Raw genomic sequence first — 15,712 nt, 5'->3', positions numbered from 1 at the left:
ACACCTTTTTTCTCATCACAATGCAACAGTACAGCAATTGTGGCCTAAAATTCTACCATATGCAAATGTACGCAAGTGTATGCATGATCAAAAACTAATTAGTAACTTCAGTTAACATTCAACTTGGTTCTTGAGGAATTCTGGAGTTTATGATTGATAAAAGAACTACTACTATGATAGGGTCCTTTCTTCTAGTATGTTAACAAGGCATCTGGCCTCTAAATCCAGGCAGAACTAGCAAATCCACATGAATTAGCGAAGTATCAATTCGCATCACAAATTATTTAATTAGCTACCATGATAAGTTTGATTCCCAATTAATAGTTAACAAATATCTCTTAGTATCTAAGGGATGGAAATGTAAGTAGTTATTGCCATTAACAAGAAACAATAAAACAATTTAGGAAGTGATAGTTGCTCAGGTGAAGCACAATAATCAATTTGGATTCAAGTGGAAGAACTACCTAAATATGGAATATTTTATGAAAGCAGCTCTTGACTAGCCATAGGCAGGTCTTTGAAGTTGGTAGGCAAGAAAAATAGGACATGAAGAGATTAAGTGAATTAACCCAAGTCATAAAGTAGACCAAGAATAGAAAACGCAAAAAAGTAGAACATATCTGAGAAGTATAAAATTAGAAAATGTGGAAAATATAAAGCACCATACAACCACATAATGCCACTGACTAAATTCAGCAATTTAAATACACTTATAATGTGCTTTTTAAGATCAAATTTTGCCCAGCCAAACCCAGCAGTCTCCAGTCTCCAGCAATACATCCATATGCATAATGCACTTCTGTAAGGAATCCATTTCTCAGAATGAACCTTATGTCAAGCCTCATACGGGCAATAAAGGTAAACAGCAACTACCTTTTGTCCTCTATACTCCTCTTTCCTCTAACTTAACAAGGTAACCGATCATAGAGCTCGGGAATCAAGAAAATGAGGTCCAAAAAGAAGCACACAGTCATGTGCACCTACTTGTGAGGACCATGGAAATAGAGCTTGAGGTGATTGGGTGGAGAGCTGATCAACAGAGAAAGGACAACTGAAAACGAAGGAACATTTAAACTTCTTGATTTTCCAAGGGACTCACTCATTCAATAAACATCAAGTGGCGGGGCAAAAAGTTAGGAAATGCAAAGAAGGAAGGAAAAGGAATAAGAAGATAATACAGTGAATTGATTTTCTGTTTATAACTTTAAATTTGGGTCTAACGCAGTATAAAAAATAGTATGTGTTTTAGGTTATGAGATACGTCTGTTTTAACTTATAAGAGAAAAAGTTGCCAATGATCCCTGTGAAACTGAAGGTAAAAGAGCACAGGTTAGAGGTTCACCATCAAATGAGAGAATGCATACAAGGAACATGACACAGTGCCTACCTTCCTAGCACATAAAAAATGCTCAAAATGGTTAGCAATTATTATAACATGAGATTAGTACAACCTCTTCCTATTTTAATTTGTAAATATTTTATTTATACATAAATATAAATATAAGCTGTGCCTTTCCAAGAGATTTACATTCTGATTTAGTAAAAGAGAAAAATATGTACTCAAGAAGTGCAGTCAGAAGTCCTAAGACTTAAGTTCTAATTTAGGTATTAATTAGTCAAGAGACCTAAAGCAATAAAATTCTCTCAGTCTCAGATTCCTTACTTTGAATTAGTAAAAAGAATACATATCAACTAAGAGGGGGAGACATTACCTAAACAATTGATTTGCTGCAATTAGTAAATCATTTATGCAATGTCACTTTTCAGCAATTCCTTTACACATCTATAATTTTTGCTGTTAATTTCTGATTTCTGATAGCTTTGTTTTATATGTCTCCTTCACTGCCATGCAGCCGATTCTCACAGAAAAAGATAGCCAGAGCTATAGCCACCAATTTATTAAGTAAAATAATGTCAAAAAAAAAAAACACACTCAGATACACTAATACCTAGTGAAGTCTACCAAACTTTGTACAGTCTTGGACCTAGTGAAAATAGACAAAGTTTCTTCCTGTTAGCTTCTCTTAGAAATCACAATTTTAGGAAATTGTCATCTGATACATTCAAGTAATATTTTTAAAAGTAGGGGGCACAGATAAAAAATAAAGAGTATCAACTTTCTAAGGAATAAGCCTTTAGAATTCTCTCTACTCCTGCCTAAGGTCTAGCCAGAAGTAAAGCCTTTTAACAGCCTGATTGGCAGAGGCCCAGGCCTGAATATTAATAATGCTGAGTTTACTACATAGCCAGTTTCTCTTCCAGTCTTCTTTCTTTTTTCCCATAGTAGACTACTGGGGAAACAGTATTAAAATAACTACCCTACCATGACATGAAGTTCCCAAAACAGAATTCTCCTTGTTCAATTCTAATATCAAGGGCTTGGAGGGAGGGAAAAGGGCAGTGAAAAATAATCTTGCATCTCTCTAGTTTTCATTTGGAAAAAATGGTGCATTCTGGCCTTACCACTTCCACAGAGACCTTGGAGTCTTCTAGGCAGTGTGATATGCTAACCTCTGAACTCTCCATCTCCACCACTACTGCCTTGGTCCAAGCCACCAACGCCCCTCACCTAGGCTACTGCAATAGCTTTTGAATTGTTTCTGTTCTTTTCCCCATATTCCCACACATATCATACTACTCCCTGCTCAAAACTCTCCAATGAAACCCTAACACACTTAAAATCTAGAATCCTTACCATGGCCTAAAGTGCTGGCCTCTGCCTTCTCCAACCTCCTTTCAAACTCACCCCTCAAATTACTCCACCCCAGATATGCTGAGTATTCTTGCCATATCTTGAACATGACAAGTTTCTTACACTTGCCATTCTCTGTATATTCCTCCAGAATTTACATGGCCCATTCTCTCACTTCATTCAAGCTTCTGCTCAAAGGTTACCTCTTCAAAGAGGACTTCTTCGGCACCCTGTGTAAATTAGCTCCACCCTTTATGGAGAAGAGAATTAAAATTAAAAATGAGGGACTAGCTGTCACAAGACTGTCTGAGAAACGAGTGAACATAACAGTGTGAAGATGAGCAATGTTTTGAGTGAGGAAGACTACACTGTTAATAACTAAAAGATGTCCCCTTCATAATAGCCCAAGTTTTAAAATTCCCAAAGAATAGATTTTGACGTTCTCATTTCCACGGAATGCTCCAACAAAGCCACTCTATTTATTACTATTTTCCAGAATATAAAGCAGAGTGAAGACAATGTGTTAACTAGTCAGAACAAAGTAATAACTCAAACCAAAAGCTTAGGTGGGACTATGTATCAAAAAGAGATCACTTGGAGGTTTCTGCCTCCAGGATGGCTGAATAAGCTCCTACCAGACCCAATCCTCCTGTAGATGGTAACTATAAACTCCAGACAAAAATACCAAAAAAGCAATTACCTGAAGGCAGAACAAATTACGGAGGGGAGCTGATATTTAGAAACGAATTACCAACAAGGGGAGAATCACTGTTACTTTTATTCTGAGAGTAGGCCAGAGTCAGTACCATGCAATATAGCTTAAACTTGCACACACTGCCCAAGTCTTTCTGGCCTGAAGAATAAGAGGAAAGAGTCTGGGGCAACCACAGACCCCGGAAAGAAAGAAGATTCCAGAAAAAAGAGAGATAGTTAGGGGGAGCTCCAAGTTCTGTGTATAAACTGCCTAGCCTCTGGCCCACCCCTAAACCAGGCATAGCTGGTACTGTTTGTAAGCAGACCAGCTAAATATTACAAGGACTGAACTCACATTTGAGTTGCCACTCAAGAGACAGAGCTTACAGTTTGAGTCCAACCAGATTAATTGCCTGCTAAAATTAAAATATCAACACTTTTCAGAGAAATAGAACAAAATCCAAAATCCAGTCTTCATAACATAACATTCACAATGTGTAGGGTTTAATACAAAATTGTTTGATGCACCAAGAACCAGAAACACATGACCCAGTCCTCAAGAAAAAAGAAAATCAATCAAATCCCAAAATGACCCATATGTTGAAATTAGCAGACAAAAATGTTAAAGTAGCTATCATAAAGTAGCTATGCTAAAGTAGCTAGCATACTTCATATGCTCAATGAAGTAAAGTATACTCAGAGTGGAAAAAAAAAGAGACAGGAAATCTCAGCAGAGAAACAGAAACAATTATTTTAAAAAACATGGAAATTCAGGAACTGGAAAATAAAATATCTGAAATTTAAAATTGACTGGATAAGCTTAAGAATAGACGCAAAAGTCAGTGAACTTGATAGATCAAAAAAACTATCAAGGGGCCGGCCTGGTGGCACAAGTAGTTAAGTGCGCATGCTCTGCTGCGGCGGCCCGGGGTTCACCGGTTCGGATCCTGGGTATGCACCGACGTACCGCTTGTCAGGCCATGCTGTGGCAGTGTCCCATATAAAGTGGAGGAAGATGGGCAAGGATGTTAGCCCAGGGCCAGTCTTCCTCAGCAAAAAAAAAGAGGAGGACTGGCAGATGTTAGCTCAGGGCTGATCTTCCTCACACACACACAAAAAAAATTATGAAAACTGAAGAAGAGAAAAAAATATTAGGAAAAATGAACAGAGCCACTGAGAACTGTGGGACAATATCAAAACATCTAATATACATATAATGGAGTCCCCACAGCAGAGGAGGGAAAAAAATGGGACATAAAAAATATCTGAATAATGAATAAAAACTTCCCAGAATATGATGAAAAACAACCTGATAGATTTAAGGAGCTTAGTGAACCCTAATCAGACTACAAATCAAAGAAAACCAAGCCAAGGCATATCACAGTTGAACTGCTGAAAACCAAATATAAAGAAAAAAATCTTGGGCCGGCCCCGTGGCTTAGCGGTTAAGTGCGCGCGCTCCGCTGCTGGCGGCCCGGGGTTCAGATCCCGGGCGCGCACCGACACACCACTTCTCCGGCCATGCTGAGGCCGCGTCCCACATACAGCAACTAGAAGGATGTGCAGCTATGACATACAACTATCTACTGGGGCTTTGGGGGAAAATAAATAAATAAATAAAATCTTTAAAAAAAAAAAAAAAAAGAAAAGAAAAAAATCTTGAAAGCAGCCAGAGAAAAACAACACATTACATACAGGGAAACAAAAATTTGAAAAACTATTGACATATCATCAGAAACAATGGAGGCCTGCAAGCAGTGGAACATCTTGAAAATGCATGAAAGTGGTGGTCCCCACTGTATTTGGGGAGGTTTTCAAAAGACTAGACTTCAAATCCCTTGGCACAATACTTCTGTACATTTGACTTCCATTAGATATTCTTTGTTGTTACACTCCAGGAGCTAAGGAACCTGATTTAACTGTTTATAAAGCAGGCAAGAGACAGAGAGAGAGGAGTTGCCCACCATCACCACCTCTGTTCAGAGTCCCACACCATTCAGATGAGAGATCTAGTTCAACTGGTAGCATTTATTCCATCTCTCTGGGTGGAGTCCTGTCACCTTGCCCAGGCCCTGCCGATTTGAACTGATATTCTTTACATAAAGCATTTGGGGCAGAAGTGTCCAAGAATGGTGGCAGTGAAGATCACATTTACTCTAAGCCAGATCCGACGTAGTTTCCCCTTTTTGAAAAGAATCCCTCTATACTTAAACACTTAGGGCTCAACAGATTTCATAGCCCACAGATATCTAGCATTTATGCCTATGGCTTAGATGGGATCCTGAGCATAAGAGAAGCACAAATTGCCCAGCATTTTCTGAAATGGCATGTAGGTTCCTGGGTTTTAGCCAATATGCTTAATTCATTTTCCCTGAAGGACTGGAATCTGAGAGACTGCCTGGGAACCACCCTCACCTTGCTGCTAATTTTATAAAGACGTTTTAACTATAATGTAATGGATAGGGTAAGTCTGCATCCTAGGTGGAGAAACTACTCTGAGATGTCTCATAACAGTGTCATTTTTCCACAGGGGAGACAGCTGCCAGCCTCTCTTAACCCTGATACCCGGGAAGCGCTGGCTCTACGCCCAATAGATCAGCAATTCAACTGCTGCCCAAAAAACCTGTCTCTCTTAAATAGAAAGCATAGTCAAAATATTAGAGAATGGAGTAAAATTCTTCAACTTGAAACTGTTTCCTCTTTTTCAGAAGAACTAGAAAAAACTTGTATCACTAATATGAGCAAGCTATTCAGAATGGCCTCCTATTTGGAAAGTTTCCGGCAATTTCCAACAAGGCATTGTATTACTGCAATGAGCTGCCCAGTAATCAAACAGGACTACTTATTTCCCACCAGAGTTAAAAGAAAAGATTAGTTCTGGTAACTTCTCTGATGAATTTCAGTCATTGTTAATAAGGGTGGCATCAGCTTCTCTACATCCCTACCAAATTCAAAGAAAACTCAGGAAAAATGGAAAACAAAGGCTGCTTCATTATTCTACTTGAGCAGCATCTACCTTTCACAGAACAAATGCTTTTTTTTTTTTTTTAACTTCAATAACATTCAAAAAGTAATTGAGAAGGAAAAAAAGTGAAATTTACTTAGGAAGAAGTCTATAAAGAAACCTCTCCCTTTACAACACTTTACTTAGTATACAAGATAAATTCAGGGATCAAAAGTTTTTGGAACCCTATAGTCTTTGAATAGCCTCAGATTACAAATTCAATTAAATGAAACACAATAAAAGATTAGCAGCAGTAGTAAGCAAGTAGCAACAGTAGTAAGAAAGAAAATTTAAAACAAAGATTTGTACAGGGGAAAGTAAGTAGGAACAGCTATGACACAAAGGGAAATTATGTAGAGGATACAAGAAGCCTTTATCAGCAAAGTTAGTGAAAGCTGTCCATAACACAGGCAGAATATCCATACTGCCTTCCATCTCCTTTGACATGAAGGGATAAGTAGGAATCAATTATTGGGCAACTTTCTAGATTCCTTACTTGTATTATCTTAGATTCCTCTTTAATCCTGAAGTCAAAGAAGTTAAGTAACTTATCAAAGTTCACAAAGTGATTATTTATTCCCAGGTCTGTATCACCCCCAAACTCATAATTTTCTATTATGCCGTGCTGCTGTGTAGAAAATATTTTGCATGAATTAGTTCCTCAATGAAGTAATTTTTTTTAAAAAACTGGTCTAGCCCAAACATTCCCCTTCCAGACAAATTCTTCCTAAAAAATACGCTAATTTTCTTAAGCAATGCATGGCCCATCAGACCTTGCCCTTCTTTGCTACCTTTTTCTGTAAAGTACCTGTGCTGCAGGGTAAGTGGCTGGCAGTTTGCTTAAGACTTGCTCTAAGGCCTCACATTTAAGAGAAATGGGTAATCTCACAGATTGTCAAATTTACATCAGAAAGTGGATAGACAAAGTATTCAGTACTAAAGCCCCATCCTGCATAATTGGCTATTATTTTTCCTGCAAAATACAGCATCCTAACCATAACAGATGGAATGAAGAATAAGAACCTGCAAGAGACTATAAAAAAGGTTCAGGATCTCCAACTCCCAAATATCAAACCCTGACTTCAGTGTTCCAAAAGACTTCTATGATATCCTGGTCAATGAATGACATAGGTCTTCCTAAATCCTTTGGGAGGTGATTAAAACTGCAGCTTCTGGAATCAGACATACTATAGCTCAGCTCCTCCATTACTAATCATGACCTTGGGCAAAATAATTAACCTCTCTAAGCCTCAGTTTCCACAGATATAAAAAGAAATCATAATAATGATATAAGTTCTATAAATGCTAAATTATAGTGCTTAGATTGTAAGTGCTTCTTAAATGTTAGTTTTTCATCATAATTCTCATCATCAACATCTTTATTATAAGACAGAAGAAGTCTATGAGGTCACTAAAGGGGTTATGTAAACTTTCTGGGGCGACTGTCACTTTCAGTTTTGGAGAGTCTTAGAAGATTTAGGAAGTGAGTAGAAGAGAGGGAACTGGCAAGGCTTGAGAGAACTGAAAAAGAAACAAGCAGAAATTTCATAGGGAAAGATTCTGTATAGGTTAAAAAAAAAGTATGTGTGTGTATATATATACATCCATATATACACACACATACATATATATATATGGAAAAGAGATTAAGAGTGTAATAGTATCTCATGCAATGAAACTCATTTTTCTATTACCATGATGGGGACGCCAATGTCAGGCCACAGAAGGTCCTCTGATGGTAGCTTGGGAGAATTCCACACCACCACTACCTTATTCAGGTAAGGGAGGCCATTCAATCTCTCTAAAGAGTTCATAAGCACTTCCTCCCGCTCATAAGTCAACATCACTACCGTGAACTGCTCTCGTGGAACATTGCCTCCAAGTGCTGCCTGAAACTCCTTGCCAGAACCCCCAGATCCACCACCAATAGGCCGAAATCCAGTCCCTGAGCCCAAGAATTTGGCCTCTGAGGGCAACACAGGGTCAAAGGGTGTGTGGGGGAAAAGATGGAAAGGCCCTGGAGCCGAGTTCCAGCTGCGGTAAAAGTCAGTGACAGTCAAAGTAAAGTTGCGGAGGTATTTTGGTGAGGCATAAGGTGGCTCCGTTTCTACCGGCCCCAGGTCCAGGTCCCCGTTGTCAGCCATGTTGGGATCAGTTCCAGCCGCCTTGCCTGACCGATGGGGGATCTCAGCTGCTGCCTCTTCCCGGATGGGTGCAGCTGGGATCTGTATGCGAGTCCTAACCATAGCCAGCACGGTATTAAAAATACTGTCAGCAGTCGAGAAGTAAGTCTCCCAGAGAAAGCGGCCTTGCCGCCTCATAGCCAGTAGGTCACTATCCGAGAGACTTCGTAACAGGAAGTGAACCTCTGTAACACGTGGCTTGGGCACCACCAGGGCTGCCTCATTCCACTGCAGCATGTCCTGGTAAGGAAGCTGTACTTGCTCCCCCAGCACAACTGGGACAGCACCGACTTCCAGGGCTTCAAAGAGCCGTGTTGCACACCCAGATGAAATAACCAAGTGAGGGTCCCCAGGAGTGATAATGAGGGCAAAGGTGGAGAGCTTCAGTAATTCTAAGCGGTCTTCCCGCTCCCCACACAGTGCCCACTCAGTAGGCAGACTGGGTTTAGGCTGGTTTTTGCAGGTAAATTCTACCAGGACCTGATCTAGCTTGCTATCCTGTACAGCCTTTAGGGTGGCAATGATACGATCGTCATAGTCAGCTGGAGGGTCACCCTCCATTTCTTCTTCAAAGGAGCGGGCCTCCTGAAGGCTGGATCTCAGTGACTCAATCTTCTCACCCTGGAAGGTGAAGAGATATTTCCGCTTAACTGGCACCTGTGGTGGGATTTCCATGAAGTTGGGCTCTGACATGGCATGGACTAGTGGCGATACTACCAAGTCAAAGCCAGGTCTGTACTGGGCAGAATAGAAAGTGGACTGGGCCACCATGGCACGGCCTGTGCTGACATTATATAGTAAATTCTGTGTATCTGACTTCCGTGACAGATTAATGATAACGTGGTTGTGTCCATCTGTCCGCCAATGTGGTAGAGAATACAACTGCTTCTCAAGTTCAGCAGGCCGCAGCACTACTGGCTCCTGCATTTCTCCCACTAATATCACATAAAGGCAGGCAATGTCCGCATTTTCTGTAACATAAACATTGGCTCGTGCTGTAGCCTGAAAAGCTTGCTTGACCAAGGGATCCAGGTAGCTGCCAAAGACAAACTGGTCACTGTCATAAACATAGACTGGAAAACCAGAGGTGAGAGGGCAACGAGAATAATCAAAACAATTGTGCAGCCGGCAACCCCATATGACCTTTGGGGGAGGAAGGCCAGCATCATCCTTCTCTGGGAGCAATCGGATGGGCAGAGAAAGTTTGGGCTGATTTTGGGCCATCAGCTCTTTGTAAGAATGCTCAGTCTGGCTAATGACATTCTTAAGCTGAAGCAGGTCCTGCTTGGCATTCTCAATACTCTTCTTACAGGCTTCAATCTTCAGATTCAGCTTGGCAATTTCACTGTTCAGCTCTTGCCGCTTGGCTTCCAGTTGCAAGAGCTCTTCACTTACAGACTCTCGAATTCGGCAAAGATCCAGCACATGCTTTACTTCGCATAGCTCATTACCAGCCCGTGGGCCAAAAATCCGCTTGCCTGCCTCATCGGCCTCATCCAGAGTGGTGAGATAATAGTGAGCAATGAGGGGGAAGAAAACCAGAATGATGAAGAGCGTAAAACTGAGCCATGTGAGTCGGATACGGTTGGACCATCGTAACATACAGGTTTGACCTCCATTCCCCACTCCCCCATTCCGCAACATGGTATAGCCCGTCATGAGTTCCTCTGTGGTTCTTGCCCCCTCTGATCACGTTGGGTCACTCGCCATAACCATGAGTTTCTGTTAGACAAAACTCAATCTCTTTTCACTCACACGTTTCCGTAACAGTTAGTGTGCTCCCTGCACAAGGCACCAAATAGAATGGAAATTTCATTTTCCTCAGCTGTAATTGAAATGGTCTCTGACCCTATTCCAGCAGATTTTAAGTTCTGGTTGTTGACCAAAGAACATGTCTTTAATCTTTATCAAACAGTAGAAGGTACCACATTGCTGATGAGATGAAAGGGAGGAGGTCCCTGATGATGAAACCCAGGAAAAATACCCTGGAATTAGACAGACTTTTTCAACTGCCATAGCTCTTGTTCCTTGGTTTTGCTGACCCACAAATATGCATAGTTACTATCCACAGTTATAAAGTAGATGGTTAAAACAGAAATGAATGCCAGCCTCTTAACGATGTCATTGCCAACAATCAGGTCTGCAAAAGAAAGAGAACCATGTCAGTCTTGAAGAGATTATGTTTAACAACCCTGCCCTCCCCTAGTACATTTCTAGAAAATGCTTAAATCTTATAAGATGGAACAATGGTTGGAACATTGATGTGTGTCTCACAGAACATTTCAAGTCCTATGTAGGTTTTGTCTGGTATGGATATTTGACTTGTGCTTAATAAGAAATGGATAAGTGTCCAAAAACAGCTTCAGTTTTTACACACACACACACACACACACACACCTTCTTCCTATTTAACTGGATATAGAGCAGCATTAGAACCCTACAAAATGATGATCAACTACATTTAACAGAGGGCAAAGATGTTTGCAACTATTTTTATTCCATATTTAGGCATCATCTTTAGAGGAAGAGAAACACCTTCCTATCCAGCCTTAATAGCTATGTTCATTCCTAACATGAAAGTCTCCTTTTGAACTACTTAAAAACAAAAAGAATCTGTGAGAAGCTCAATTTGTTATATTCAGTGTTGAAAAGAGTTGAAGAGAACTCTTTTGATTTTTACCCAGTAGTAGAGGCAGTAATCCAGAGACAAAATGTATTTCCCAGTTTGCTTCTCATTTATCTTCTGTTAGCAGACATCATGTGCTCCTTCTTAAAATATAAATAGTAACTTGGTCTTTTAGAAAGAACACTATACTTAGAAATGAGGGGCATTATTTCTTATCCTTTGAAGACAGATTTGCTATCAGACCTTACGCCTCAGATTCCTAATCTCCCAAAACGGAGATAAGTGCATGGAGATAACAATAAATTTTGTTGCTATGAAAATAAAGGATAGAGGATGTGAGGGTACTTTAGGCTAATAAATCTTGAAACAACATTCCCAGTCCTGTTCTCTTACCACACTTTACTATCACAGACTACAAAAGCTTTTCACTTGGCTTTCACCTAAAACTCAACATATCCAGAATTGAATTCATAATATTCTGTGCCAAAGAGTAATCTCAATTTCTTTCATTCATTTCCTTCAAAAAGTATTTACCATACTCTTAACATGCCTAAGACATGCTAAGTGGGAGAATGTAGAATGTAAAATAATCCTTGACCTCATATGGAATTTCCTTTAGCCAAAGAGATAAGATATAAATAAACAGCAAGGGTACCACTACAAGGCAGTACAAAATAAGTAGTACTTCACAGATGCTCATTCACTGTCTCTAGCTTCTACTTTTGTCAAAGACATACAATTGTTAAAGGTTTGATAGAGTCTTCTCTCCCTTTAAATAAAATAAAAAGTTGACGACAGTGTCCTGAAAAAGCTTGAGTAAGTAGAGCAAGAGATAAGGACAACAAAAAGCAAAAAATATCAATCGTGGAAAAGCCTAAATTTGGATGATCTAAACTTTGATAATTAACAGCTGACCAAACATCCCAAAGAATGTAGGTTAATATTTCTAAAGCATTATCCTATTAACTCAAATGTTAAAATCTCTCTTTTTGTTTTCAAAAGAATATTCTCTGTACTTACGATTGAATCATAACAAAGAAAGAATGGAGTGGAGCAAAAAAAGGAAGGCATAATCAAGGCAATCCAGCTGATTCATTCCCTCCTTACCATATGTTTCAGGATCCTTCCTTTCTCTGACTCACGCCGCTTTATACTTCAGTATACAATTCTTGAAATAGTGAACTCCATGGCTTGCTCTCCTGATAGAAAACAGAAAAGTGACGCGCTATTAGAAAAATATTCAAAACTGAAGGTGCTATTAAAGAAATTATTTACTGTCCACTAGGAAAAGGCTTCCCTTATGTCTATAAGGTGACAACAGAATTTAATGTCCAAACACAGACACTCTTTTAAGTGAAAAGAGGTACTATTAATAAACACACTGGGACAACAGACATAAACTCGAAGGTACTGGCGAAGGAAAACCATCCAGATATATGGTTACCTATTTATGTGCTCTAAGACAGAATAAACCAAAACACTAAAATGTAGATATTTAAAGAGGAAACAACTTATTTGGAATTTGCTTAAAAATAAACAGAATGAGAGTGGTGAGCAGTATTTGGAGGTATAGATGAAAGAAGATTAGCCATGAGCTAACTGTTGTTGACACTGAATGATGGGGATACATGAGCGTTTATTATACTATGTTCTTTGTTTTTATATATGTTTGAAACTTTTCTTATTAAAAACTCAAAAATATATGACACAGAGGCTAAACAAATGTTTTTAAAAAGTCATCTGGAGACTGACTATACTTAATCTAATATTGCTAGTGCTACCAACTTATATGTGAACAGAGTTGGGAACAGAAACAAATATTCTCATGGAAACTAATAATTCAACAATGATTCAGAAAAACGTATCCCCATCAAGTTCCATCTCTTTTACTGGAAGAAAGCAAAAGTGTCACCAATGTCCAACATCATGAACTTTCTTTCCTAAACAGCTAATTAAATTATTTCAAGCACACACACAAAAAAGAAAACCCTCAGAATCTCTTCTGTCATTCTCTGGAAAATGACAATGAAGGTACCAGGATCTAGAAATAAATGCCACTCAAACATTCACAAGGAGCAATCTCCAGAGATTTTTACTCCAAATACAATATACCTGCCTTATTAATTCTCAGTCATCTGCCACAGGATTGAATGACTAATTTGTCAGCCTGCCCCTACAATGCATTCTACACACAGCAACCAGAATCATCTTTTTTGTGTGTGTGTGACGAGGACTAGCCCTGAGCTAACATCCGGTGCCAATCCTCCCATTTTTTCTTGAAGAAGAGTGGCCCTGAGCTAACATCCGTGCCCACCTTCCTCTACTTTACATGGGACGCTGCCACAGCATGGCTTACCAAGCAGTGCATCAGTGCGTGCCCAGGATCCGAACCTGCGAACCCCGGGCCGCTGAAGCGGAGCGCACGCACTTAACCGCTTGTGCCACTAGGCTGGCCCCAGAATCATCTTTTTAAAACATGAATTAGACCATGTCTCTCCCCTCCTTAAAAATTTTCAATGGCTTCCCATTGTACTGCCAGGCGCTTCATAACTAGCTCCTCACCAGCTTTCTAATCTCATTTGCCGTCACTGTTTTTGCTCACTCCACTTTAGCTACACTGGCCTCCTTTCAACTCCTCAACTACACCAAGCTCTTTACTGCCTCAGAACCTTTACACTTGCTGTTCTTTTAGTCTCAAATGCTCTTCCCCAGGCTTTTCTCCAGGTGGCTCTTTCTCATCTTTCAGATCTTAACTTTCATGATAGTCCCATTTAAAGTAGCCTTTCTTACCCCCTGACACTTCCTGGCACTGACCTATTGATTTCCTTCATAGTATTTTTTCATTTATTTATTTATTACTTAGCTTCCCCGACAAAACCTGATCCTTGAGGATAGGAACCTTTCTTGGATCACTGCTATATCACCAGTACTCAGCAAAGTGTCTGGCACACTGTAAGTGTTCTATAAATATCTGTTAATTAAACTAATTATATCACTGATCACTTCCTCATTCTACAAATTCTCAGCTTTTCCCTTGATTTCCCATGAAACCATGCTTTCTGGTATTCCACCTATTTCCCTGACTTATTCTCCCTTTCTACTTTGCTGGTACCCAGTCTTCCTCCTACCTCATAGAAAATGCTCCCCAAGGTTTTCAACATAATCTGGTAATGAATCCATCCACTAAAATGGCTTTAACCCCCAAAGCTACTAGTCCAACCCTAGCCTTTCTGCTTTGCACTAGTAGATCAGTATTTCCAACTCCCAGGGGATTACCTCTCATAGGGTATATCATGGTCACTTCAGGATTCCAAATACTTCCTCTTTCTAATAACTGTCACTTCTGCCCATGATACTACATTCGTCCAGTCTTACAAGCTAGAAACAGTGTGATATACAGGACAGTACAGCTAGATCTGGATCAAATCCCAGCTTTATAAGCTATTAGATGGTCACTTAACCATTCTGAGCCACGCTTTTTTTCATCGGTATAAAGGTAACAACACTCATGTTCAGGATTGTTACAAAAATTAGAGATACTGAATAAAAAATACCCTGCACAGCATCTGGCATACAGCAGGCTACTGGCTACAAGTCTTAGAGTTATTTTTAATTCCTCTAACTGCTTAAACATCCACATCAGATCTTGTGCCAAACTGTATCCATTCTTTTTTATAATAATAATAATTATGGTAATATATTTATAATAATAATAATAATTTACAATAATATTTATATGTATCCCTTCCTTTTATTCTACTGCCTTCACCCTAGTACTGGACCATAACAAATCATAATGCCTAATCTCACATTCCCCATCAATTTATCCTGTGTATTACTCTAAATTAATATTTTTTATTTCATCTAATAGTGCTTCAGTTTGAATAATTTCAATGGACCTATCTTTGAGTTCACCAAACCATTCTTTTGCTATATCTAGTCTACTGTTAATTCCATCCAATAAATTCTTAATTTCAGGCATTATATTTTTCAGTTCTAGAACGGCCATTAGGCCTTTTTAAGAGGTTCCATCTCTCTACTGAAATTCTCCACCTATTCATTTTTTCCATCTTTTCCTCCATTTTCTTTAGCATATTTATAAGAATTAAATTCCTTATCTGCTAATTCCAACATCTGGGCCACCTCTGGATTTGATTCTATTTATTATTTTTTTGCTCTTGATCATGGGTCATATTTATCTGCTTCTTCGCAATCTTATAACTTTTTATTGTGTGCTAGATATTGTGTTTAAAAGAACCATAGACACTGGAGTAAATAAAATTGTCCCAAGAGATGGTATATTTTTTCTGTCAGGCAGAGTAAATATAATTATGTAGAGAACTTCACTATCTCTACAAATACTTTTTGCCTTAAAGTTTACTCTGGTTAATATTAATATCAGTCACTCAGCTTTTTAAAAAAATTTTATTGTGGTAAAATACATATAACATAAAACTTGCCATCTTAACCACTTTTAGGAGTACAACTCAGCAGCATTAATTACATTCACTATG

The 15,712-nt window shown here is 39.1% G+C and overlaps 1 protein-coding gene across 3 annotated transcripts in view; it reads right to left on the bottom strand.

The window, feature by feature from the left end:
* Nucleotides 1–15,712, bottom strand: part of EXTL3 (exostosin like glycosyltransferase 3) — a 122,085-nt gene that overhangs the window by 33,508 nt on the left and 72,865 nt on the right. For all 3 annotated transcript variants that reach the window (XM_087437380.1, XM_087437379.1, XM_014789907.2), the window contains exons 2-3: nt 12,306–12,397; nt 8,084–10,712 (exon numbers count right to left, since the gene is read on the bottom strand). In XM_087437380.1, coding sequence (XP_087293506.1) covers nt 8,084–10,231 — 2,148 coding nt within the window. In that variant the 5' untranslated portion in view covers nt 10,232–10,712; nt 12,306–12,397. The remainder of the gene's footprint in view (nt 1–8,083; nt 10,713–12,305; nt 12,398–15,712) is intronic.

The sequence above is a fragment of the Ceratotherium simum genome, chromosome 12 (genome assembly GCF_057802395.1).
Source record: "Ceratotherium simum simum isolate JZ-2026a chromosome 12, ASM5780239v1, whole genome shotgun sequence".
Classification (NCBI taxonomy): Eukaryota; Metazoa; Chordata; class Mammalia; order Perissodactyla; family Rhinocerotidae; genus Ceratotherium; species Ceratotherium simum.
Note: the sequence above shows the minus strand (reverse complement) of the source record. Positions and strands in the feature narration are given on the sequence as shown.